General features: G+C 37.1%; 1 protein-coding gene across 2 annotated transcripts in view; it reads right to left on the reverse strand.

Annotated features, from left to right (window-relative positions):
- The window catches only part of LOC128012056 (kelch domain-containing protein 8B-like), a 112260-nt gene that overhangs the window by 24357 nt on the left and 60419 nt on the right, over nt 1–27484 (reverse strand). For both annotated transcript variants that reach the window (XM_052594975.1, XM_052594974.1), the window contains 2 exons: nt 16797–16961; nt 8084–8308 (listed from right to left, as the gene is read on the reverse strand). In XM_052594975.1, coding sequence (XP_052450935.1) covers nt 8084–8308; nt 16797–16961 — 390 coding nt within the window. The remainder of the gene's footprint in view (nt 1–8083; nt 8309–16796; nt 16962–27484) is intronic.

Genomic DNA, 27484 nt, shown 5'->3' on the forward strand with positions numbered 1-27484 from the left:
CCCATCATTTAAAAATCATCCATTTCTGTGACAGCACTGGGTGAATGTATTCACAGAAGCGCTCTTGTATCTTTTCTTCAGAATGACTGGATGCTTCTGTGCATATTTATGTAAAACTGTAGCCAAGAGCTAAATGCCACAATGTTACTGATATACATAAAAATCTCTAATTAATGCAAGCTGAAAGTTTTTTCAGCTTTTGCAATTGAGTTACATTTGTGCATCTCCATAATAGCATGTTAATGCATAATATCTTAATATGCATGCTAGGAAACTATGGTTGATTGGCTGTGTTATATTTCCATGAGGCTAAAAGACTGACCAAGAAAACAATATTTCAAACATAAGCAAAAAATAAAGAGATGAAAATGAAATGTGACAGCAGAGGAGGACGCAATGAGAGAGTGAGTAACAGAAAGGGAAAATCCGAAAAGAAAAAGAAAAAGAGAGAAGGAAAGACAAATAGACACAAAGTGCACCGTGGAAGGTGTTTGATTATGCTATGATTCTTCTCAAATGTCAAAGGCTCTTCACAAGCACTCTCACTTAGCTCTGACAGACAAAGAGATAAAGAGCAACAGAGAAGAGAGAGCCATCTCAACTCATAAATACTGGCAGATGGACAAAAGAGCTGGCCAGGGGATAATCAGATGATCCTACACTTTCATCCGCAGAAATTTGCTTAATTGATTTGACATGTTATAAAATGTTCATGTGCTAATGCATTCCAATATTTCTAAGGGCAACTTAGATTTAATGTATTACGATAAAAATTTAACGGAACAGTTAAAATTGTGTCCTCATTTCCTAACCTTCATTTCATTCCAAACCAATATGACTTTATTTCTTTAGTGTAGATCTTTTGAAAAATGTCCTCGCCATCTTTTTCATACAATCAAAGTTAAAGGGTATAGGGGTTGTCAAGTATATAAAAGCAACATATCATTAATGTGGTCCATATGACTTGTGTACTACAAGTTGTACAATAGTTTTGTGAGGAATACACCTAAATTGTATTCATTATTCAATGAAAATGTTGCCCTCCATTCAAATACTGATGTCAATGAAAACACACCATATGTAAGATGTAACAGAGTCTTTTTCCTGACAAAAAGCATATCATATAGCTTCAGGAGACTTAAAAATTGTGTTATATTCACTTATTTTCACATATTTAATAGTACTTTGGCGTTATGTTGTTATTTTGGAGCTTGACATGCCAGATCCCTTTTCATTCTTATTATATGTAAAAGAGCGAGCAGTACATTCTTCAACATTTCTTCTTCATTTCTTGTCTTCTACTGAAGACAGCAAATTACACAGATTGTAATACAGGGCCTTATTTCTGGGGGAACTATGCCTTTAAAGATCATTTTATTTGTTAATTAAAGCCGTAGGGTAAACAGCGAGAAACTTCAGTTCAACAGCTCTTCACAAAAAGATTTGCTTTGATATTAAACTAAAAAGCCATTTGTAAAGTTAGTTCATAAGGCAGCCTGACAAATCCCAACAGATTAAACATGAAATAACTGTCATACATATTGCATTATTCTGCTTGTATTCGGCTGGAATTCACAGCAAAAATGCTTTTGAACATTTAAAAAAAGAAATGCCAGGAAAACTGTCTGTGTACACTGCAAGCATAGCCTCAGTCTATACACCATTCAAGACAAAGATGAAGAATGCTATGCTATCCTGTATAATATGTGTGATAAACTGGTTTGAAGCTAAAATAGGACCTTCAGAAGAGCACAGTGTACAGGTGCTGGTCATATTATTAGAATATCATCAAAAAGTTGATGTATTTCACTAATTCCATTCAAAAAGTGAAACTTGTATATTTTATTCATTCATTATACACAGACAGATATATTTCAAATGTTTATTTCTTTTAATTTTGATTATTATAACTGACAACTAAGGGAAATCCCAAATTCAGTATCTCAGAAAATTATAATATTTTGAAAAGGTTCAATATTGAAGACACCTCCTGCCACACTCTAATCAGCTAATTAACTCTAAACACCTGTGAAGGCCTTTAAATGGTCTCTCAAGGTTAGGCTACACAATCATGAGGAAGACTGCTGACTTGACAGTTGTCCAAAAGATGACCATTGACACCTTGCACAAGGCGGGCAAGACACAAAAGGTCATTGCTAAAGAGGCTGGCTGTTCACAGAGCTCTGTGTCCAAGCACATTAATAGAGAGGTGAAGGGAAGGAAAAGATGTAGTAGAAAAAAAGTGTACAAGCAATAGGGATAACTGCACCCTGGTGAGGATTTTGAAACAAAACCCATTCAAAAATGTGGGGGAGATTCACAAAGAGTGGAATGCAGCTGGAGTCAGTGCTTCAAGAACCACTACGCACAGACGTATGCAAGACTAAGTATTCAATGCTTTTCATGCTCATACTTTTCATGTTCATCTTTTCAGTTGGCCAAGATTTCTAAAAATCCTTTCTTTGTATTGGTCTTAAGTAATATTCTAATTTTCTGAGATACTGAATTCGGGATTTTCCTTAGTTGTCAGTTATAATCATCAAAATTAAAAGAAATAAACATTTGAAACATATCATATATCAATATGTCTGTGTGTAATGAATTAATATAATGTACAAGTTTCACTTTTTGAATAGAATAAGTGAAATAAATCAACTTTTTGATGATATTCTAATTATATGACCAGCACCTGTAGAGCTGTATGGGTCGATCACTGCCCTCAAAGACACCAGTGGGATTGACAAGGCTTGAGGAGATTTGTAAGCCACATGAAAGAGAAATGAGCCAAACAAGCAGAAGTTTTCAGCAAATAACACTGAGACACAGCTCATCTGGTGTCTGCCGATTACACTGATGTACTCTGAAACCAAAGTAAATAAGTAGGATGAAAGGAAAGGACAGATGAGGGAGGAAAAATTTGTAAAGTAAAGACCCAACAACACTCACAAAATTGACTGTACTCATTAAAATGAGCTATAGCTACACAATTCTACAACATTTTAATACAAGCAATCAATGTAAATTCCAAGCCAAAGGCTGTATGACTAATGTATTAAATCAGCATATTGACCGCATATCCAAAAGTAAAAGAAAAAAACACACAGCAAAAGCTAAATTATGGTAAAAAGGCAAAAACTACAGAAAAGTATTAAAATGTGTTAAAGAGGAGTGATTCATCAGAGAAATGTAGGCAGTGGTGTGGTGGTGCATACAGTATGTGCAGCAATCCTGCTCCGTCCTTCTCATTTTCACTGCATTTAGTTGGCATAGCTAAATTCATTTGGACAAAAAGACTACTAAACCAAATCCATTCAAACTATTTATTTTTGCTGAGAAGGCTTACAGTTATTTAACTGCATGGAAACGCTTCCTAAATTTAATTATGTAAATGTTTTATTATTGAATGAACAAAGGAGTTGAATGTGATAAGAGGATGCGATTAGGAAGCCAATGCTCGGGGAAGAATAAAGGAAAGGTTTAAAGCAAAGGAATTCAATGCTGAACAATAATGAAGTAATGAAAAAGCAAGGTTCTCTGAGCTGAGGAACAGAGAGAGAGCAGAGAGAGGATGCTCATACTAATGATTCCTCTCTAACAAGCTTCTCCTCGCTCTTTTATGTGGTGCTGCTCTGAGGATGCTTGAGGGAGAGATTCCTGTCAGACCCAGACCTGCACTGCAGTTTCACCATAGACTACCCAGAGACATCATACTTTATCCAGCTCTAATTATTGATCACATCAGCTACAGGTAAATGGAAAGACAAAAATTTCATGTGAAAAGGCCAGGATCAGAATCAAATCAACAAATTTAATATTGAACTGTTGGTTTACATTCTGTGGCAGGGAGAATAACTGGTGTTGTTATTGTTTACTGAAACTGTTTAAAATAATCTTAGGTACAGATATACATTAAAGTTAAACAAATATTTGAAAAAAAAAAAAAAGATTATAAAATGTTTATAACTAAAACTACATTTATTAATATATAATATAAAAATAAAAGCTCACAAAAAATTAAATAAGTATATAAATAATACTAAAATCCCCAGTGAAAAATAAATATACTAAAATGTATTTGAAATAAATTTATTTCATGCGAAGTATACAACAGATTACATATTTATGTATTTAATAAAAATACACTGCAATTGTACTAAACTAATAGGCTATCCACCTTTTTTCCTGATGTAAAAATGTGCGTCGCCATTTGTAAATTCTATGGGTGTAGCTTCCGGGCTCATTTGTGTCCAGCTATTGTAAGCTGTACAAAACAGTTCGTTTTGCTGCTTGATATTGAGAGTTGATGTGTCCTATCACATTATTTTAATCTATATTAATAACACACTGGTTTGTACTGCAAACAGTTTTACCGTTTACTCACCCATAGGCTTACTTCTGCGTTGAGGAAAAAGGTGGATACTTAAAGTGTGCTAAATTTGAACAACAAATTTTGCGTTTAATGCACTTTAACTGTAGTAGTTCTGAAGTCCAACTATATATACTGATTATGTTAATGTGGAACTATTGCAAGTATACTTCATAGGGCCTTTCGCACTGCAGGAACCTTTTCATAGTACCAGAACTAATTGTGGAACTACAAACTTTTTGGCATTTTCGCACGGCAGGAACTAGGTGTGATTTTAGTACCAGACTGCCTTTTTCAAGAACCAAATTATCTCCTACTCCGGAGCAGGGTCTAACCCACACAGCTGGTACAAACTGTGACATAAGTAGACATTGAGACATTTTATTTAATCACTTCATTTAAATACTCAGGCTTTTGTAAGGTAATACCATGCAGTAATTAAAATTTAATTTGGCCCCAGCAAGTTTCAATGACCAACAACACTTATTGCACAGCTCTCTGGAATACTCTACTCTGATTGGTCAGTGGCAACATTGCAATCAAATGACTGTACAATGAACATCAAACTATACAGCTGACCTTTGTTCCAGGAAACTGATTTCCTAGCAGTGCTACTTTAACCCCTCTTTCTTCTCCTATTATTTTGCACTAACAACTGATTGCCTCCACATTGCCCCTTTATAAATAAAGTGTACAGATTACAGTGATATCCATGCTCCAATATACAATGCAAATCACAATGCAACAGACTTTGTCTTTTTTACATTGTAATGCAGGACGACTCATAAATACACACAAGCACGCACATGTAGACCTATGTGTGCTGAATGGGGAGATCAGAGAGCAGTATAATGTGTAACTGAGGATATGGCCTGTAAACGTGGGCTGATAATTACAATGGGCAGCATTTCTCTATGGACTCTACAGTAATAGGTAAAGTGATAATGGAATTAGTGATTGCCTCTTACACAAGAAGGACTCGCGCTAGCCTCCATTAACCACACACACGTATATAGGCCTGTTCACACAAACACACACACACACAGTTTTCTTTCACACACTTACAGCTCACAGAATCAGAGCACACAACTGCAGCATTTAAATGCAAATGTTCCTTGATTAAAAGGTAAAACTGAGCAAGTTAAAACCTGTCCCGCTCACGTCACCCATGTAAGCTTGCCATCAGCAAATACACAACTCTCTCTCTCTCTCTCTCTCTCTCTCTCTCTCTCTCTCTCTCTATATATAATATATTTGTATTATTTTTTATTTTTACTCTTAGAGCTTCTTTTTTATTTAAAAAGCCTTATAACTCACTAAAAAGCATGTAGGATCCAAAAAGGTGGCTTGTTGTTTAAACATCCTTTCTTATTGATTTTTTCCCTTCTATTCTTCTCTGTTTGTCGCTTTGGCTGAGTGAAATGGATAGAGACATTCGTGTAGCAGAGATTTAATATATAGGTAGGCAGGAATATAATTTAAGAGGTCAGTGAGAATGACCCTTATATCAGGAGGACAGATCAGACTTCATTCTGTGTTGGAGATTGCCCTGGAGTTTGACAAACACGTACACACATATAAACGCTGGCAAACGCAAAGGGAATACGAAGGGAAAGTGACAGAAGATGAAAAAGCCAATAACACGTATCTTTGTGATAAGGGCCGATGGCCTGTGGGGGTCTGGGTATTTACATGAAGATGAGGGAACACTCTTATTTTTGTTAGCGAAATTAAAAGCTCATTGAGTGGTACTCCAGGGATGGGGAAAAAAGGTTCAAACAGAACAGAATTACAGTTTAATTAAATGCCAACAAGGCAGCAGAACACTGGGAGAAACCCAACACAGATCATTAGTAAAAATGCTTCTATTTTGCATACTTGAAATATAATAAAAGCATGAATTTATCGCCATTTATGTTACTATTAAATTGTTTTAAAGACTGGTTACAATTTTTTATAGTAATAAAATGAATGAATGAATGAATAAACAAATAAATAACATAGAAATAAACCAATAAAATATTAAATATTAAAATATTACCAATTATTTAAGCATTTTTTGTGAAATTGTTCAAAATCCTGAAACCTAAATTAGATATTGAAGCCTATATTTTAAATGTTGTCTCTGATTTGTATTATCAACAAATATTACAAACTATATTATTAGCTAACAATTTTAGTGAAATTGTCCAAAATCCTAAAACCTATTTTCCATTTTGTAGCCCATATTTTGAATGTGGCCTCAGACTTTTTTGTTAGATCAATGTGAATATTAAATCAGTGCGAGCTCTGAAAAAATGCTTTCAATGACATGAACGAATATGATGTTTTAATTATATCAGATCCTTTATGTAAATGACTAACTACGCCGTGGATATCGACTTAAATTATATATCCACAGGCCGTTGTTTTATTCAGGGCACCAGAACATTTTAAATAACTCTTAAACTCAAAAACCCACTTAATATGGGTATTGGCCAGTCAGCTGATATTGCTGGATTCTGTGCACAATGACTGAATAATACTTCCTGTGCTCAGAGGAAGGTGAATAAATATTCAGTGTGCCCCTGTTGACTTCCCCCAACATGAGAAATGGATTAAAAAAATATTCATTTTATAAGACCAGAGGACTGACACAGCAGTTTCCACAAGGCCCTTATAGGTGGTACTCACCCAGAGAGCATGTTGTATATCCGTGAGCAGTGAGAGAGTGAGGGAGAAACAAATATATTTCCACCTTTCCTGTGCTGTATGTACAGTGAACACAACAACACATCAATCTTTCTCCCGCCTGTCACATAGTGACTCTGAAGAGATTGAAGCTGAGCTGTCAGAGAGGTTTCAACCACAGCATCAGAGCAAAAGCGAGAGGAAGTCATGTAAAAGAGACCACAATGTTGTCAAGGCTGCTTTAAATACATATTTCATGTTTCATGACAGATTGAACACTGATTGAAACACTAGCGTGTTCAATGATATGGAAATATACTGACTCCTAAAGGAATTTTTGTGTGCCTATTTGCAAGTTTCCACTTGTTATGATAATGCAATGTCTTGATTTGGTAGTTTTTCTAAATCTAAATGCTAATATATGTGACTAATTAATCAGTATATGATGTAATTATTTTATATAAAAATGTATTTATTATGAAAACACAGGTTACTTGACATCAGTTTTAATAAATCAAATTATACGCATTAAAAGCATTACCAACAGCTGTTCAAGCATCAAATTACCATTTCTTTGATATTCACCAATTACAAATATAACAAACAAACTTAACTTACCATGACATGTATGCAAGTAGTTTATTTTGCATGCTAATATGAAATAATACAGGATACAGTGCATGCTGGCGCCTTTGTGCATGCAACTGAAGAGCATGCGCTGCGAGCACAATACTGTTTCTGTGCTCATTTGTGAAGTAGGAGCGTGTCTGAATGTCTCCAGTTTAATGTGGTGTTCTGTGACTGAATAAATGCACCTCTTGTCAATAGAAAAAGTGACAGAAACAGCAGTTTAGCAGAAAAAAATAATTGTCTGTGTTCACATGCTAGTTTTTCTTAAAAATATCCTTTTTACAGTACCATTTGGTTATTTTTATTACTCCAGCAATGTACAATGAAAAATGTCTTTGGGCTGACATACTAAGGATCACATTCCTTTTGTGTATTGATTTATCGATAAAGATTCAGCAAAAGAGATGAAGTGCTCACCCTGCTCACAATCAAATTCCTCTACAGTGGAGACGAAGTGAGGTCTGGAGTAAAAGTTGTGGGGTCCAGGCTGCTGAAGACCCCCCAGGCTGAAAAAGGCCCTGTCGCTGGCAGCGCATGAGGAGAACGCTCTGCGGCTGGGGATGCATGGGTACCGCGTCCAGCTCTTCATCTCAAGGTCGAAGGCCTCAAATGCAGTCACTGGCAGCTTGCCCTGACGCCCACCTGTCGAAGGGGAAATAAGAAGAGGGTTGGAGGATTAAGATGACGTATACGTGTGTGTGTGGTATCTCTCTGATAGGACTCAGTCAGTGTGTCACGTCTATCCCTGCTGGGAGTCAGTGTGTGTGCGATTACCACGTGTTACGGCTCACTGACAACGCTTTGGTCTCCTCAGACAAGCTGACAGCCTATTCCATTATTGGGTCTCTGACACACACACACACACACACACACACACACACAAATATGCCTCTAACAGCACACCTACAGCCATACACAGGCTTGAAGGTACAAACTCATTTACATTTATTAATTTAGCAGATGCTAACAAATGAGATGAAGGTTTGAACGTGCATGACGCTTCTGCTTACTACACAGATGATTCATCTTATGGAGACAGTAACACAAACACACACAAGTAATGATGATATAGAAAACCACATTTAACAAGATGCATCACTGTTGTCGACTAAACTTTTTATTTCATTACATTAATGCATTTGGCAGATGTTTTTATCCAAAGAAAGCGTTACTTTCTTTAACACAAGGACCACTGTAAAAATAAATACAGAAATTATATATATATATATATATATATATATATATATACACATACACTACTATTTCAGCCTGTCACAAAATTTCATGTTTAAATTCAACGTGTTACCCATCATTGCAAAACTAGTAATTTGTGAAAATAACTAATTTCTAATAACTAGATCTATTATCTCATTTATATCTCAAATGATTTAATTAAATTTCTCATGTCTTAAGGTCATGTATGAGCATGTGGTCTCTTTTGTATTGATTTTGAATGCAGAATATGTCTGTGGAGCTTATTATTATTGAGATTGCATAACTGCAGAAAGATGACACAATAAGTGCTTCTCATTGGTAACAATGATTCAGTTGGTTGAGCTTCTGTGAGTGTGTAGCTACAGTAATATCCATTAGTCACAGCAGACAGCATATTTCATGTGATGAGAATGAAAATGAGGCTGTGATGGATGGAAGTTCATGTCACGGTGTTGTGTATCTGGGGAGAAATCATTAAGCTGATGAAACAATCTTGAAATAAAGTCACAGTGGACAAAACAATCAGGAAATTTTCAATAAAAAAATGACATTTTGTAGGATCTTAACATATGATGCAATGGATGCACTGACCTTTCCACTTCATTTCATAATAATAATAATAACCGTTTATTTGACATTGTCATTTAAGCCTTACCCTGACTAAGGTCTAAAACCAGTGGTTCTCAACTGCTTGGACCCTAAAGAGATATCGCCATACACCATATAATCATGCATTTAAAGGGATAATTCATCCAAAACTACAAATTTCTGTGATCATTTACTCACCCGCATGTCATTCCAAACCTGTATGGAAATAACTTGTATAAATAACTTAACACAGAGGAGAACTTGTTTCTTATGTTTTTGTTGTGACGCCACAAAGGTCAAATGTCCAATTATTGACCCTTCACCCCCCTTGGTTACGATTGCTAAGTCTAATAAGCAGTGAAAAATAAATTGCAGAGCATAGAGAAAACTGCCTGTGTGCCAACAGACGCGATAATAAGTCTCAATTTTCAAATCCACTACTAAAAATATATATTTTTTATTAATAAATACCACTTTGTGGCTCTTTAATGTGTCATGACAGATCACTAGCACCTAAGTTCAAGTGGCACATGAACCAAACATCTTTTCATATTTACTTAAAGCATGAAATAAACATGAATGAACATTAGAAGGTATTTTGTGACAATTGCGGAAAGACGTCAAAACACACCATTTAAAGGCCACCAAAGTTAATCTACTCTTCTATCTGGTTTGTTTGTCAGATAAAAATGGCAGATTCTGCGTTATCACCAGTCAGATCACCTGTCAATCAAACTCCCTGCAAAGGGTCAATTGAACTCGACAATAGTGACATCTGTCACTAAGTAAAAGCAGCCGAATTAGGTACATGCCAACATGGAGCGGACATGTCCTCATCCTTGAAAACCATGAACGAAACTAAACAAGGACCAAAAGATAAATACAAACCACACTGCATTTAAAAACAAATTTATTGGTTGAAAATAAGTAACCGTTAAAATAGTTTAAACTTTTAGAAACCAAAATCATCAATACTGTTGATTTCAGTGACTTTAAGAACATTTCTATAACTTTTGCACAACAGTTGTGGTTCTCTTTTCGGTTGCCACTGTGCTGTATATATCCATTGTTTATTCTGGGTGCTGAAACAAAATCAGTTTTTTGATTGACTGATCGAAACAACAAATAATACCGCACAGGAACATAAACCTCTTTGGAAAACAATGTGAAGTTTACAACTAGGGTTTATGTATGTGAGAGCTTGGAAAGAATCAAACACTGTCACGTTTCCAGGTATGCCTTCATTTTTTCCTCTTGCACTTTCTCTTTCCTTCACTATGCATTCACAACGCGACTGATCTCCTCCCAGCTTTGGCATTACTGAGAGCCCTCTGGGACAGAACAGAGAGCCAGGGAAAACACACACACAAGAGAAAACAAAGGGAGGAGAGAAAGAACCTGTCTGGGGAACAATGCGGAGGAGCGAAGAGATGGAGAAAGCAGGCCAGACAATGGAAATCCAGTCAAAACAGTGTGAGAGAACCAGATAGAGGAAAAGTCTTGAGGATGGGGCGGCATGTCTCTATAAGAAGCGAGGTTACAGCAGTCTATTTAAGAGGACTTGTTCTCTTGACCTTTGCTGGACATCTCTAATTAACTTCTTTCAAGTCTTTCAGCCTTTCGACTTTAATCATTAAGGCCTCCATGGTCGAAATTGTGAGAAATTAGCTGAGGGGAACAGGGCAAATACACGAGTGGATTCAACAGAGACGTGTATGGGTGAGATATTGAGCTGAGTGAAGTGCGGCTGGTATTGGGCCAAACCCATCCACAGACAGATTTTAAGACAGATGGCCACTGCAGCCAGCATCAAGCACACATGGCAAACTAACACACACATCATATGCAAAATAACACACGCTGACTGTCAGTAAATCTGAATTCAAAAACAAAGAAACAAGGAGAGCTTGGATATGTTACAGCAGGGGACTTCAGCTGTTGTCGAGAGAAACCTGTTACAGTACATAATGCAAAAAACCGAGTGACGAATTTTATGCCCGGCCTATAACAACACATACTGTATACTATTGTGATGCATTATGCACTGGCAAAAATTATTTTTTTAAATACATAAAAAATAAAAATGTACAGAGGCATATGTGCGCACATTACATTTGAATTATACTTAACACATGCTAAAGAAGTCTGAATTCATTAGGTTAATTCTAACTTTTTATTGAAGTTCATCTAATAATACCGTTTTTTTTTTTTTTTTTGCAGTATAGAACATTAGACTTTTAATGAATTTTCCAACCCAATCTCACAGCAATGCAGAAATATTTGACAAGGTGGCTTATTTGTATGAATTCACACAATTTGTGAAAAATCGTACATATTTTATGACATGGTATTATTGAAGGAATTCGTACAAAGGACCACACCTAACCCCACACCTACACTTAACCATCACAGAAATTGTTCGAAATTGTCCAAAATAGGTCGTAGATATTTGTACGAATTAGCCACTTCGTAAAATACGTAGGATTAATCTAATATGCTTTTTTCTTTTTTATCCCAGATGCATTTCTTATTATTATCAATGATGAAAACACTGTTGCTTAAATTTTTTTCTGAGAATGTTTTTTATTTCACATTCGAATGGGGTCACGTCGCTCTCCTGCCCGCACAAGCGGTAACAATATTAGCGTGCACGGTAGGCATCTTATTTTGGGGAGACAGCATGGTGCATCTAGGTGACGTGTGATCGAGTGTCTGCGCTCATGATAGACCTCGCGGGGCGCATCCCAAAGTAAATCCAAAATAAATGAGCTTTCTGTGATACAGGCCCATTCCTCATACATGGCCTTAATGTGATTTTACTGCCGCTCTATTTGTGGTCCAGCAGCCAGACAAATAACAGAATTAAATTTCTTGACTATACTGCTGTCACCAGGCAAAAGATCTTCAATGCAAAACTTTTTTAAGTGTCAAACTGCATCTAAAGCATGACAAGCAACACAAAGGCGAGTAGCCCTTTGAGCACAAGTGAGGGAGAGAGAGTAAAAAACAGAGATAGAAAGAATGAATGGTGATGAAGACAGCAAGGAGGGATATAAGCAAAAGCAAGGGTTGCATTCAGAGAGACTCTGAATGAATTATTCCCTGTGATGTCAAATCAATGAGTATAAATCTAACCATCAAGACAAAACTGTGTCACAGCGGAGGAGAAGAATCATGAGTCCAGAAGGAAAATCTGTATTACCCCCCATTCCACTTACTTCACACATCACATCTCAATTTCTAATCATTTCATAAATTGTTAAAGTTTTGAGAGGTTGAATTTATCAAACTCCAATCAAACTGAACTGTGCAGAAAGAAGAAACAAAATAAGAGTTTAGAGTTAGCTGGAAAAACATAAATAGTTGAAATGAACAAACTCTTCATTTTAGTTTGCACCATTTGGTTGTAAAAAGTTATTTATGAATTTTTTGTTTTGTTTTGTTTTTTCCCCAGAGGCAAATTATTGGTGGAGATGCATGTTAACAAATTGCCCTTAATCTACGTTCAAGCAATCTTAAACAGATCAGAACATCTTTACTGGATTCACCGCATTTCTATACACAATAAGTCTGAGCTGTAAAATGAAACCAAACAAGACTAGATAATAAGTTGAAACACAGAAGTTGTACTTGCTGTGAGGGACTGTGAGTCCAGGTGTGTCACAGTAATGAGGGCACATCTGCTTTTCCAGGCTGATCAATCATACGTTGACATGCGAAGGTGATGTTACCCATCACTCTTGCCATGTTCAGCCTACACCTTATACAAAAAAAATCTTCTGGCCTCATTAGTGTGTGTGTTTGTGTGTGTGTAGGGAGGCAGAGTTTTAATGACTTCTCAAAGAGTGAGAGGGCAGCTGATCTTCGTGTCTGACCTGAACAGAATGTCTCACAGTGCAGAGAGACTGGAAAGAGGACAAATCTGGCAAAACAAGACCCCATACTGGCAACCCCACATGCTCATCAAACCCATGGGCACAAACTATCAAACTCACACAAACACAGTTCAACCAATTCCAAATGCTCCTCAAACTCAGACATTTACATTTACACATTTGGCAGAGGTTTTTATGCAATGCATCTTAAATTGCTTCGCATCTGTTAATGCATTAACACATTGACCTAACTATTTAAATAAGAAATGTTCTTGAATGATTATTAACCCTTATCTTATAAAAAATATTTGGCATGTCTAGAATTAATCTGAATCTATTAATTATATAAATAACAATAAACCATACAACTAACGGCGTGACTAACATGTTGAAAACAAATCATGACCTTGTGTCAAGGTCAGTAAGCCGAGTTTAAACTGAATGATTTTCAAAGTCATCAGATCACAGTTGTTTTCAGACTGCATGACTACATTTTGCATGATGGATCAGCGACAGGATGTAACACACTGCATGATTTTACAGTAGGAAGAATTACCGACAACTCTGTCTGGTCCGCAAACTACAGCCAAACGCACACGAGACGTGATGAGGAAATTACACTAGATCACGCTGATATTGTGGTCTATAAGTCCTCCCTGAACACACACTAATGTACAAAGATGACTTCCTTGTTAACAACATAGCTGTGCAGGGAAGATCTGATATACTGTACACTGATCAAAGTACTTGAACGTGAAACCAGCGTTTTGTGAATTTTATAATGAGTTTATTTCTTATAGCCTATAAAAGCACTCAAAGTGATAAAAAGAAAAATGCAATAAATCTTTTATAGAAGAATATTATTTAGAGGAAAAGTCCTAGTCCCCTTTTACATTTATGGATTTGGCAGACACTTTTATCCAAAGCGACTTACAGTGCATTCAGGCTAACATTTTTTACCTAACATATGTTCCCTGGAAATAAAACCCACAACCTTTTGCGCTGCTAACACAAACCACTGAGCCACAGGAACACTATTTTATGTTTAACTATAAACAGGAACACCATTTTATGTTTAATTATATATTTTAGATATATATTTCTTCATATATCTCTGCTGTATATTCTAATGCAATAATGTACAGATAATGGCACATTGTTTTTACATGTATGTCAGCAACGCATCGGCGATTCTCTCAGATCATGTCTTTGATCATGCACACTGCGTGACTGTCACTCACATAAATGAGCATTGATTTGCATCCAATTGTGGCCCTTTGTCCTTTCGGAAAGTGAAAATCAGGGCTAAAATCGTGCAGTGTGAACTTGACATACAGTAAGTCTCTCAAAATATCCAACAGCTTTACCTTTTTATGAAAAGTTGTCAAATGTAAAACCCAACATTTTTAATAATATTTATGAATTATTAATTCATGTTATTTGTAATAGAAATACATTTTACCTTGAAAATAACTATAAAATTTTGATTATGTGTACATTCCATGTATATAAGGTGTAAATGTTTACATGTAGACTTGTCTTGAAAATGGTATACAAATTTTTCAAATGGAATACAAGTTGGTTTCACTTTTTATGAAACCAACATGAATATAAGGATAAATGATTTTTTCTTTTCTTTTTTGTAAACACTCTTATTTTTCATTGACCCATTTATCTATCATATTCAACTTTAACTTCGAAGTACAATGTTTTGTCTGAATAGTTTGTTTTCTTATACATAAAATCTACATTCTCTCTCTCTCTCTCTCTCTCTCTCTCTCTCTCTCTCTCTCTTTCTCTCTTTCTCTCTCTCTCTCTCACACACAAACACACACACACACACACACACACACACACACACACACACACACACACACACACACGTTTGTTTTCGTGAAAAGTGGGGACATACCATAGGCGTAATGTTTTTTATATTGTAAAAACTGTATATTCTATGGCCCTTCACCAACCCTACATCTAACCCTAACCATCACAGGAAACTTTTTGCATTTTTACTTTCTCAAAAAAACTAATTCTGTATGATTTATAAGCGTTTTGAAAAATAGGGACATGGGTTATGTCCACATAAGTCACCCTCTCCTTGCAATACCTGTGTCATACCCATGACATTATACAGAGTTATGTCCTGATATGTCATAAAAACATACACTCAAATACTAACACAGAGTAGCTAATAGCCACATATGGTCAAGCGTCTCTTTCACTCAGCCCAAAACAGGCAGTAACTTGCTGTTTCTCTTTTACAGGACAGACTTTATCATGGGAGAGAGTGCATCATGGGAACCTGCAGTGTAGATTTCCATTTAATGCTCCTTTGTGATTTCCGACTCTGAGGTAAGAACTGATCAGCTCTGCTGTAAACCGTCAGATCCCGGCAGCATATTGCAGTGCAGATTTCACTCCCCCCACTGAGAAATGACTCCACTCAATGGTTCTTATCAGCCCTGGCACGGCATGAACAATTACCAGGTGTTGTTACCACATCTGCTGCTCCTGGAGAATACTGTGACACAGTCTGACACAGAAAATAAGTTACATTATAATTACTGGCTAGTCTAGTACTCCGTCTGCTAAGCACCTCTAGAGAGAAGACCCACATTTCCACTCCTTTAAAACAATAAATGTTGATGATATGCATAGACATACTCTACTGTTCCAAAGATTGGGGACAGTAAGATTTTTTTATGTGAAAAGAGTTCAATATATTAAGCAGCTTTACTGTTTTCAACATTGCTAAAAGTAAGAAATGCTTTTTTGAGTAGCAAATAAGCATATCAGAATGATTTCTGAAGGATCATGTGACACTGAAAAATCTGCGGAAGTGTAGGAAGAAAGTGTTTTTCTGAAATGCTGTAACAATGCTGTAAAATGTATCTAATTATTCAGTTTATTTGCTCAAAATTACAAATTTTGTCATAATCTACACTCTTAAAAGGTTCTTCCCGATGACAAAGAAACTTTAATCTAAATGGTTTCATGAACCTTTAACATCTGAAGAACGTTTCTGTTTCACGTAAGGTTATTTGTTGCAAAAGAAGGTTCTTCAGATTATAAAAAGGTAAGAAAGAGATGGTTCTTTAAAGATCTTTTGACTGAACAGTTCTCTGTGGAGCCAAAAATTGGTTCTTCTATGGCATCACTGCGAAGAACCTTTTAAGCACCACCATGTAACTAGAAAACTATATAATATTTTCCCTGTTGATGAAAATGCTGAAATTAAGGTTAAATGGCTGTCAAGATTAGATTAGAAATTAGAAATAAACTGTTAGGTTTTACACCTTTCACACTAAAAGTTTTACCATTAGACTCTCCCGCTTGTCTGCCATTTTTATTATTTTGTCATCTCTTATTTTTCCTAGGGGAACCAAGAGTGCATCTCTGACAAACAACTTAGTTATTCAGATTTATGAGACGATTTTATGAGGGCTTACCTAGAACATAGATCTTGTTACCGGACAGGAAGGAGAAGGCTCCGTAGCGTGGGGTGGGCATGGAGGTGAGGGGCAGCCACTGGTCCTTTGTTGGCTCATACAGCCTCACTGAGGCCTGAGGGGTCGTGTCAGTCCCCATCCCACCCAGCGCATACACCTTGCCATCTGAGAGGGACAGACAAAAAAAGAGAGTCTGAAATTAGTTTCAACTCTGTTTCCAAGTCTCCCGCATCCCTTATTACAATTTTCTCAATTGCTTAAACAGACTTGTCCACTCAGACATCACATTTTCAACGTTAACACACAGGCTGAAACTGAAGCTCGATGGCAAAATGCACCAACACATAAAAAAAACATGCAACATAAGCAAATAGTTCCACCAAACACCACAGCATGTGGTCAAATTAATTTATTATTTCAATCATTCATTACACAATGGACAACAAAATACAAAACACAGCTATCAATATGAAACTGTGCAAACTCAGAAGTGTTGAATATAGTTCAAAAACAAGACAAAAACAAGGGAAACTTATGGGTCTTAATATCCAAAAAAACAAAATGAAGAGTTGAAATACTCAGAACTTCAAACTGGACGTTTTTCCTTGCAGTGGAATCACTGTGAGTTTTGTAGATGAGAACTTTAGTGACTGTTTTGACAAAGTGTTTGAAAAATATGTGAAACAAATGAAAAAGTGTTAAGGCATTTGCAAGGGAAGACTTTTGCTGTGCTAAGAATGTGATGATGAAGATCAAGTGGACCCCAGTTCCATTAAGCATGTCTTAGCAAATGAGAAAAACTGTAAAACAATTAATAACAAACAAATCAGGAAAGGCAGAGCAGTGGCTGTGAGTCACTAGTCTGAATTAGGAATGTTCTCTCTCTGCCAGAGTGCAGAATCTCAAGAGACACGCACTTTTTTTTTTTCTGAGCTCCAGCTATTTTAAGGTTTACTTAAATTCCACCTCTAAACCTCACACTCCGACATTTGTTCTCTTCCCCTACAGGGACTGAACATTAAATATGAATGTGTTCCCATAACTGACCCAAACTTTTGAACTTCCCCACAAACTTCTCTATTATAGCTCCACCTCAAACCTATACAGTAGTATATATTTTTTCTCAATTGCTTAAACACATTTAATCAAACTCCCTGTTGAAAAAACAGCTTACAACTTTGTGTTGAGCGAAGAACTCTTGCTGGTTAAGCTAGAAGCCAGATGTAGACAACAGCATCCAAAGACAACATGTGATAATAAATAATAATAAATATAGGAAGAAATCACCCTAAATTTTACACCGAAACCAAACCTTGTCATACACCTATAAAGAGCCAAATTTACATTCAAGAAGAAGGCATGTTGGCACTCAAAAGTAAATGGAGAGACTTCATTTAATATGCTTCCACTAATGTGAGCGCTTTCTGTATTGTTTGCATCTAGAGACCAGAACTCTGTAGCTGTTTTTGCAACCCCCATTCTGGTTTCTGTGTGAAGTAGTTTGCATACTAATGTTCACATAATGAGAATTGTCTGTTAACTGAGGTTGAGATGACATCGTGATGGTTTCATGAGCACAAAATGGTTGTAAAATGATTCAGTTGTATTTAGATTTTTTTTGGGGGGGGGGGGTGCAACTTGTGTTTATATGTTTGAGAAATGAGTTGTTGTTTGTAAAAGTGAAACTGATGGTTCATAAGATCATAAGTTTTGTGCTTTGTCCAAACAGTTCCAATATAGTAAAATAATAATAATTCATATAAAAATAAAATTTATTAAAATAGAAACAGAATGCCAGAGATTTCTGTATTATTGAATATACATAATTTTGCCAAAGAATAATCATGGATTTTAGTGTGAAAACAACTGAGAAAAACTGTAACTAATCCAATTTATAGAATATGTGTGTCTATAATTAAACAGAGCAGCAATATTTTTTTTTTATCAGGCTTAACTCTAATACAAAAATGACCTTAAAAGTTTTCCATAAAGTTTTCAAGGGAAAATGCAGCACAGCGCTGAAATTAGGATAAGAATGTGGAGAGAAATGCAACATCAGCAAAGAGAACAGCCCTACTGCGGCACAGCCAAATGCTAATGGAAAGAGAGCGAGAGACAGAGAGAGAGAGTTGTATGTACAGTTGTGGAAGAGAAAAGCATCCTGATGCTAGTCATAATTTTACTGAACTGTCAATGGGACAAACAGCATGTGAGAAAGAGCATGGGAGTACTAACTGATGTGCACATATGGTTTATTACACCCCCGAATCAAGACATCAGGATCATCCCTGCAGGAAACAGCATTAATGATCACCATATGGAGCGTTTAAGACTGTGAGAGATTATGTATGTTAGTTAAAGGCTGTATAATTCTCTCCTGGAATGACTGCAGCAGCTGCTGACTCAGATATCTGCAGTACTCTGGGACAGCAACCTGTGACTAGTTAACCAACAAATGGGACAGACAGAGGTGGCAGCAGAGAGCATAATGCAGTACTGGTCATGCCCTCTAAAATAATTATAAAAAAAAAACTGTAACAGCAATATACAATATATGTTCCTTGCAAAAACAGCACTGATTTCTGAATGGATATTAATGAAGTCGCATCCACATTACACCATTTACCAGCAGGGGGTAACCAGACAATGCTAACTAGCCTATACTTGATTATACACGCCCCCACGTCTCTACATTACTTTTTGGATAGATTTGCAAAATGCAGTCCTAATGTTCACGCAAAGAAAGAAGGCGTACCCTTCATTCTCTCTGTTGCCGCCAGGTTCTATTCCGTGGAAAACCTGTGTGTTTCATTATGAAAGTGAAACTACTTTGTTTGGCCTTCCAAAAGAGCACGATATTCACTTCGTCATGCCTAGAGCTGATCCGTGCTGGTCGCTCAGGAAATACACTCAAGCCACGGGCCGTCCCTCACTCAAGCACTCTTTGCAAGGACAGTCTGGTGCTTCTGACTCACGGTATGTAAGTAGGTTTACATATGTAAAGGATTTGCCACTAATGATTCAAACACGAGTTTTGAGCAGTGTAGAGTAGAACATGTTGTTGTCATTTCTCTGATCACAAATGCAGACATGGTTTTATGTTTACATGGCGTGATATGCACGTAAAAAGACAGTATAAGTCATTCTAATCAGTAATTATGTTCCCACTGGATGCAACAAATGCCTCATTTGTAATTGGTTTTATTGTTTTTGTCCTGTCATGCCAGTGTTCTGGCCGAGACACACCATAACAATATATGTTGAGGTGGGTAACATTACGATTACGTTTTGGTTAAAACAAAAGCAAAGTCTGAGTTGTGGAAAAGTTTTGACCATGTTTATAATGAGAATAATGAGTTAATAATGACGCACCATCAGTGAGCGCAGGAATGCACTGAAGATATCTACAGTGGATTCAATCATTTTCCTCCACAAAAACATGTAGGCTTAGCATAATCTCTGTGAGTAAAGGTTTTTCAAATGATAACTAAATATTAATTGAGTCTTAAATGCATAATGTGGACAGAGTATTTAAGCTAATCTTGTCATTATTCTTTTATTAAATGTCAGTTGCTAGTGGCGAAGCAAATCTGGCGGAGCTTTTATCTTAATTTCGTTATTGCCAAATACCCATCTTAATTTAAAATTTATCTTAATTTAATTTGTTAAAAAAGACTTGTTTTTATTGGTTTTTATGTGTGCGTTGAAAAATGTCGGGCTGTAAACGGGTTTGGGCTTTTAAAAATACTCGCCGGGCTCGGGGGCGAAACCTATCGGGCTCGGGCTCGGGCTCGGGCCCGATTACAGCATGTAGGCTTAGCATAATCTCTGTGAGTAAAGGTTTTTCAAATGATAACTAAATATTAATTGAGTCTTAAATGCATAATGTGGACAGAGTATTTAAGCTAATCTTGTCATTATTCTTTTATTAAATGTCAGTTGCTAGTGGCGAAGCAAATCTGGCGGAGCTTTTATCTTAATTTCGTTATTGCAAAATACCCATCTTAATTTAAAATTTATCTTAATTTAATTTGTTAAAAAAGACTTGTTTTTATTGGTTTTTATGTGTGCGTTGAAAAATGTCGGGCTGTAAACGGGTTTGGGCTTTTAAAAATACTCGCCGGGCTCGGGGGCGAAACCTATCGGGCTCGGGCTCGGGCCCGATTACAGCTCTGCGGTAGAGTTGCCATTCCAGACAGTAATAGAAAAAGTAAGGACACTCTCAATGGCAGCTCGGTAGAACTGCAACATACCCTTACAGGCTACCCCAAATTTCTTCAGCTGACGAATCCTCTGATGGGCTTATTTGGTAATGTTGGTTTTATTGTCATCCCATTTTAAAGAGGATGATATCGTTGTACCTAAAAACCTAAAACTGTCCACCCGCTCCACCACTTCCCCATTGATGTGCAAGAGCTGGGCGAAATCAACCACTAGCTCTGTCTATGTTTTGGAGACATTTAACTCTAAGTTGGGAACACCATTCAATCAATGAGAGGACCTCTTTTCTATAGGCAACATCATCATCCCCAGAAATGAGCCCCACTACTGTTGTATCATCTGCAAATTTAAACATGTTAACAGAATCAGTGTGTGATGTGCAGTCATTTGTGAACAAGGAATATAAAAGAGGTGACAATACACACCCCTGGGGGGCTCCAGTGTTAATGTACTTAACATTGGAGATGTTATTACCTATTTTGACCACTTGTGTTCTCTGCACCAGAAAATCCAAGATCCAGTGACATAAGGAATTATGGACCCCCATTTGTTGAAGTTTCAGAAAAAGTTTGCTGGGTAGGACTTTATTAAAAGCCGAGCTATAATCTATAAAAAGGATCTTTGCATAGTTGCCTGGGGCCTCCAGATGCTGTAGAATGGAATGGAGACATAAGGATACAGCGTCCTCAACAGACATGTTTGCCCTGTAGGCAAATTGGAAGGGGTCGAGCCTGACCACACTGGACAGATGTTTACATACTATTCTCTCAAAGATTTTCATAATAACAGATGTTAGTGCTACAGGTTGATAGTCATTCAAGAAACTTATGATGGGTTTTTTGGGCACAGGAATTATGACAGCGGACTTAAAACATTGAGGGACAGTGCATTCCTTCAAAGACCAATTAAATAAGTCTGTGAGGACTGGGGCCATTTCATCTGCACAGTGTTTAATAATAGCAGAGGATACGAGGTCAGGACCTGCAGCTTTCCTGCAGTTCTGCTTTCGCAGGAAGAGCCTAATCTCATCCTCCTCTATTACAAAAGAAGGGCTGGGGGTATTGATGTTAAACAATTTTGTGATGTCATCAACATAGTTTCTATCAAGGCGACAGTAAAACTCATTGAGACTATCAGGCACCTTAGGATCATCACTGACCACTGAGGGTATGCTAGTATAAATGGTAATCTGCTTCAGACCCTCCCATACCCCTCTATTGTCATTAGCCTCTAGTTTGCTTTCCAGCTTGTGCCTATAGTCAGCCTTGGCCTTATTTGCAGCTCTCTCAGAGTCTTATTTAGCCGCCTTATATAAATCTCTATCCACACTCTTATAGGCGTTATGTTTATTTTTCCATAGATGTTTTATCTCTCTGTTAAACCATGGCTTATTATTGCTATACACCATCACTGACTTTATAGGCAAACATACATATACAGCAAAATTAATATAGGCATTAACCACCTCAGCAAATTCATTAAGATCAAGACATGACTCTTTAAAAACAGACCAGTCTGTATCAAAACAGTCCTTGAGTGCACAGATGTCTTGAGAAGACCATTGTTTAACTACCATAGTTTTTGTTTTTACAGATTTTAATTTCGGACGATAGACAGAGATCAAAAGGACATTATTATGGTCTGACTGCCCCAAGGGAGACCAAGCTACTGCATGAAAGGCATTAGCAATAGTACAATAACACTGATCCAATACTTTATCATACATGGTGGGTACCCGAATCTGCTGCTTAAACCTGGGCAGAGACCGCTTCAAGTTGACGTGGATAAAGTCCCCTAGAATCAGCACCGTAGCATCCGGATAAGAATTTTCAATGTTCATGATGTGAACAGAAAGTTGTTGGGCTGCCTCAAACTCAGTAGCTTGAGGAGGTATACAAACAGCGACCAGTATGATAGAAGTAAAATCCCTTGGTTGGTAAAACGGTCTGCATTTTATAGTAAGCATCTCGAGAACTGGGGAGCAGGCCTGTGCGATCACTATTGTGTCTATGCACCACCTCTCGTTCACGTAAAAACATACACCACCACCTTTGCCCTTCTGAGAAGCCTCGGTGTGGTCGGCATGATGGAGGGTGAAGCCGTCCTGGTTTACTGCTGAGTCAGGAATGCCAGCGCCAAGCCAGGTTTCAGTAAGACACAAGATGGAGCAGTCTGCAATGACCCATCAGCTATTGATGAGGATGGCAAACTCACCACATTTGTTAACTAGTGAGCAAACGTTGGAAAGTAGAATGCTCGGTAGTGGAGATCGATGCCTCCGTCGTTTAAGCCGGACCAGAGCACCAGCTCTTTTGCCCCGTTTACTGGGTTTGCTCTGGACTCTGTGATTGGCGTGCGCCCGCTCAACCCCAGTGTCTGAGGATCCGATGAAAACATCTTCAGCATAAGAGTCCAACTTTAATTGAAAGTTTAACATATTTTCTCGCATGGGAAGGAGGGCAAGCCTTTCATATTTATCTGCCCAAAAACCTAATCCACTCGAAAACATAACACTAACAAACATATCGACAGACAGAGCAGCACTATGTCGCCATAAGGCGGCACCATGTTCATATAAGGTTTTCATCTGCATGGTTAAGCTACTGTATGAAAAATGAAGAGAAGTGAATGTGCATTAGGTGTGGAATTGGTTGTCATAGAAAATGATGAGGAAAGCAGCCTGGTCATACAGCCTCGTCTCCTCATAAACAGGCTAAATGAATTTTCAAATGAGTGTCATCCCTATTTTTCATCAACACTACAGAAAATGCATACAAATTAATTTGAGCATCACAGATATAACTTGGAATTAATGCTAATTTGCTTCCACAGCAATTCTTTAATCAGTAATGTTACTATTAAGTAAAATGATTAAAAATAGTTTTTGGCAATTGAATTGAAGCTGAATAAAATTTTAACCAGAAAAACGTATAAATTAGGAAAATAAGAAATCTTGCTTTGGGAACTAAAGGATGATTTATACTTCCTTTACGCCATAGGCTACACTTCAGTTTTCATTTATACTTCTGCATCATTGTCCGTGTTGACATGGAGTACACATGCAACCCATAGTCAGCAGTGTCCACAGGCATGTTGCTGGTGTAACCCGCAGACCATGACAAAAGCCCAAGAAGATGCGGCTCGTCAGAGAAGCATTATAGCCGTGACAGCAGCAAATAAATATCAAATAATTAAATAATTATTTAAAACTACTAAAGGAGACAACAGCAGAACAGGAGATGATGGCATTCTTTCCATCTCCACAAGGAATTATACCACGGCAGATCAAGTTTGTTTGTCGCGGACAACTAGTGATGTATAATGCTGTGTAGTTTAATAAATGATAAGACACTTGTTCGTTGCTTTGTTTTGTTTTATATAAGAAAATGTAACATTAAAATATATTGTGCACATAAACACACACAAAACTCAAGTACATACGGAGGGAGGGATTCTAGCAGACCAATCACAGCGCTTGCTGTTTGCATAGAATTGAATGCTGTTAGATTTTTGGAGAAGTGCACGTCAAACTACGGTGTAAGGGAGTGCACCTATGCGTAGGCTACAGCGTAGGTCTGGCAAAGCAGTGTAAATCAGCCTTAACTGAAATTAACTTAAACTAAATTGAAAGAAAATGAATTAAATTAAATTGAAATGGTGTCCATGTGATATGTAGGCCTATGACATTATTTGAATGCATCTTATTTACAGTATTATGAAAAATGCATTAAAACTCATAAACTGCCTAAAGTATTTTCCTTATTAGCGAAAAATTGTTTAGCAACCCGTAAAACATAGTTTTTAATGTGTTGCTCAGAGATTGTTACAGCGATGATGGAAAGCAATGTTCTTTCCAGCACTCTGAAGCACACTCTACTTCTCTATTTCTTTCCCATGGCTTGCTATCTGTGAAAATGACTTTTAGTGAAGATTTTCTTTGTCCTTTTTGGAGCTTGACAGCCACAAGTCACTATAAATGGTCTTTGCATGCCAATAGCTGCAAAACAGTTCCTGAAAAATGTGTTCCGCCGTAAAAATAACAGCATACGGGTCTGCAACAACATGAGGGAGAGTAAACAATGAAATAATTATTTTTGGGAAGAACGGTCAATTTAAAATTCTCACTGAGTGTGAAAGGAGTAAGCATTTTAGCATCCAAAAATTACACACCTATTACATCACCTTTAATGCTCCAGAAAGTGAGGAGACAGTGAGAGAGCAACAGTGAAAGCAAGAGGTCTTTCAAGGCTTGTGTGTAAATGACAGCAGAAAAACAACGCTCAAAGATCATGACCACCGTCTTCACTTTCATCCCCTTCACTAAATTCATCTGATGACCACAAATGATTTCTCCAGTTTGATTTGATACGGCCTGACATGTTCAAGACTGTGTAAAGCATGAAAGAGCACGAGAGAAAGAGCAGGACAGAAATATCTGAACAGTGCAGAAGGATCTAATGGCTTTAGAAACTAACAAACTCAAGTTTTTCTTCAAAGGGACGTTTCAAGGCTAGTTTCTATATGGATTTGCCATAAATTAAGCAATTCCGCAGACTTTAAAAACACTCTATTCAACCACCCACAATAACATGATAAAACAACAAAAGCTCTTCCATGTAAAGAGGTTTTGTCATTAACATCCACTGCAGATAATCAATGACCAACAGAACATTTTATTGAAGGCTTGTCTCGTATTTCATGCTAGCTTTGCCTATTTTAAAATCTCATTGGTCCAAAATCGCCCTTTCATAACTGTCATTAGACATCAAATATCTTCCATTTGCTTTTACATCAGACAGCTTGCAGTTTCAGTTTTAGTGTGAAAGGATCAATTGCTTGTCGCTAGAAACATCTCATCATGTCTGGTTAGGACACGGTGTCAGTTGTCAGACAACAGATGGAATCCAAATGACTGTGTTCACCCATTAATGAACGTCAACAACCTGTCTCAGAGAACAAGACATCACCATGACATACATGTAGTGTACTATACACATTCCCCGCTAGTCTGAAAACTTTTGCAACATTTTGTATTATAACTACTTGTCAGCTTTCTGTCAAAGCTAGTCCCTGGCCATATATTTCATCCAAATTAAACAAGTCTTTTGAAACGGTTCTGTCCTTTTTAATAGCTGCTCTTTTCCTCGAGGACTGAGGACAGCAACAGTGCTTATTCTTTTCATGCATCTGACATCTTTATAATATCTTGCTCAAGCTGCAAAAAAATAAATAAATACTATTTGATATGTTTTATAATGCAGATAACTGAATAATACATTATTAAACTACTGCAGTTGTTGTGCATATTTATGGTGCAATTGATTTATCATACAGTGTGACAGGCAAAATACTGTCTTAGCGTAAGATTTAATGTCACGCTGTGTTTCACGCTGTTAGGTCAATCCGAGGCCAAACTGAACTCAGCCAGCTTCGCTTTAACAGTCACTCCTTCTGCATGGAAAAAAAACCCTTAAACAATAGACTCTTAAAATAAAGGGTGTTATTGCAGTAATGCCACTGAAGTCCTTTTCAGTAAGAAAGTTCTTATAAGAACCATCTTTTCTTATTATAAAGAACGTTTTAATAATCCTTTATTTTTAAGTGTGTAAATAATGCATTTATAAACAGACTTCATGTTCTAGTATTGTTACATTTCATTCTACAAGTAATAAATGCTTTTATAGTGTAATGAGAGGAAAACACATTTCATTCAAACAATAAGCATTTTGAAATCTCCTGCGTCAGCAGCACAACATGCAACATGAAGAAATCATTGAATAAAGTCAGTATTTTTGTTTTCTCTGCCCACAAAAAGTATTCTCATAACTTCTTAAAATTAAGGTTTAAGCACTGATGTCACATGGACTATTTGAATGACGTCCTTACAACAGTACCTTTCTGGGCCTTGAATGCTTCAGTTGCATTGCTGTCTATAGAGGGTCAAAAAGCTCAAGGATTCCATCAAAAATATCTTAATTTGTGTCCCAAAGATTAACGAAGGTCTTACAGGTTTGGAATGACATGAGGGTGAGTAGTTAATAACAGAATTTTAATTTTGGGGTCAACTATCTCTTTAATGCTGGAAATGTCCAAACATGGACAAAGAAGTCACAGTCTATCTTCATCACACGGGACCCTAAAAAAGCACATCTTGTCGAGCACCCAAATAAGTGAAATATTCAGTGGTACGGACAGTACAGCACATGCTGGCTGTTCCAGAAATAAATCATTCATTAGAGGATTATGGGAATGGTGGTCTGAGAGCACTGTTCTTTGCAATCAAGGGTATATAGTGAGTGAACCACCTTTACCCAGGCCTCCATCTACAAGCTGTTTTCTCCAATCAATCTAAACTCAACCCACCCACCTCGGATCCATCTATCTCTCTCCTCTGCAACCTCGCTGAGTTCGTCACCCCCTGCAGACTGCACTGCCCAATCACACACAGTCACTTCTAATTAGAGCTC

The sequence above is a fragment of the Carassius gibelio genome, chromosome B23 (assembly GCF_023724105.1).
Source record: "Carassius gibelio isolate Cgi1373 ecotype wild population from Czech Republic chromosome B23, carGib1.2-hapl.c, whole genome shotgun sequence".
In the NCBI taxonomy this organism is placed as follows: Eukaryota; Metazoa; Chordata; class Actinopteri; order Cypriniformes; family Cyprinidae; genus Carassius; species Carassius gibelio.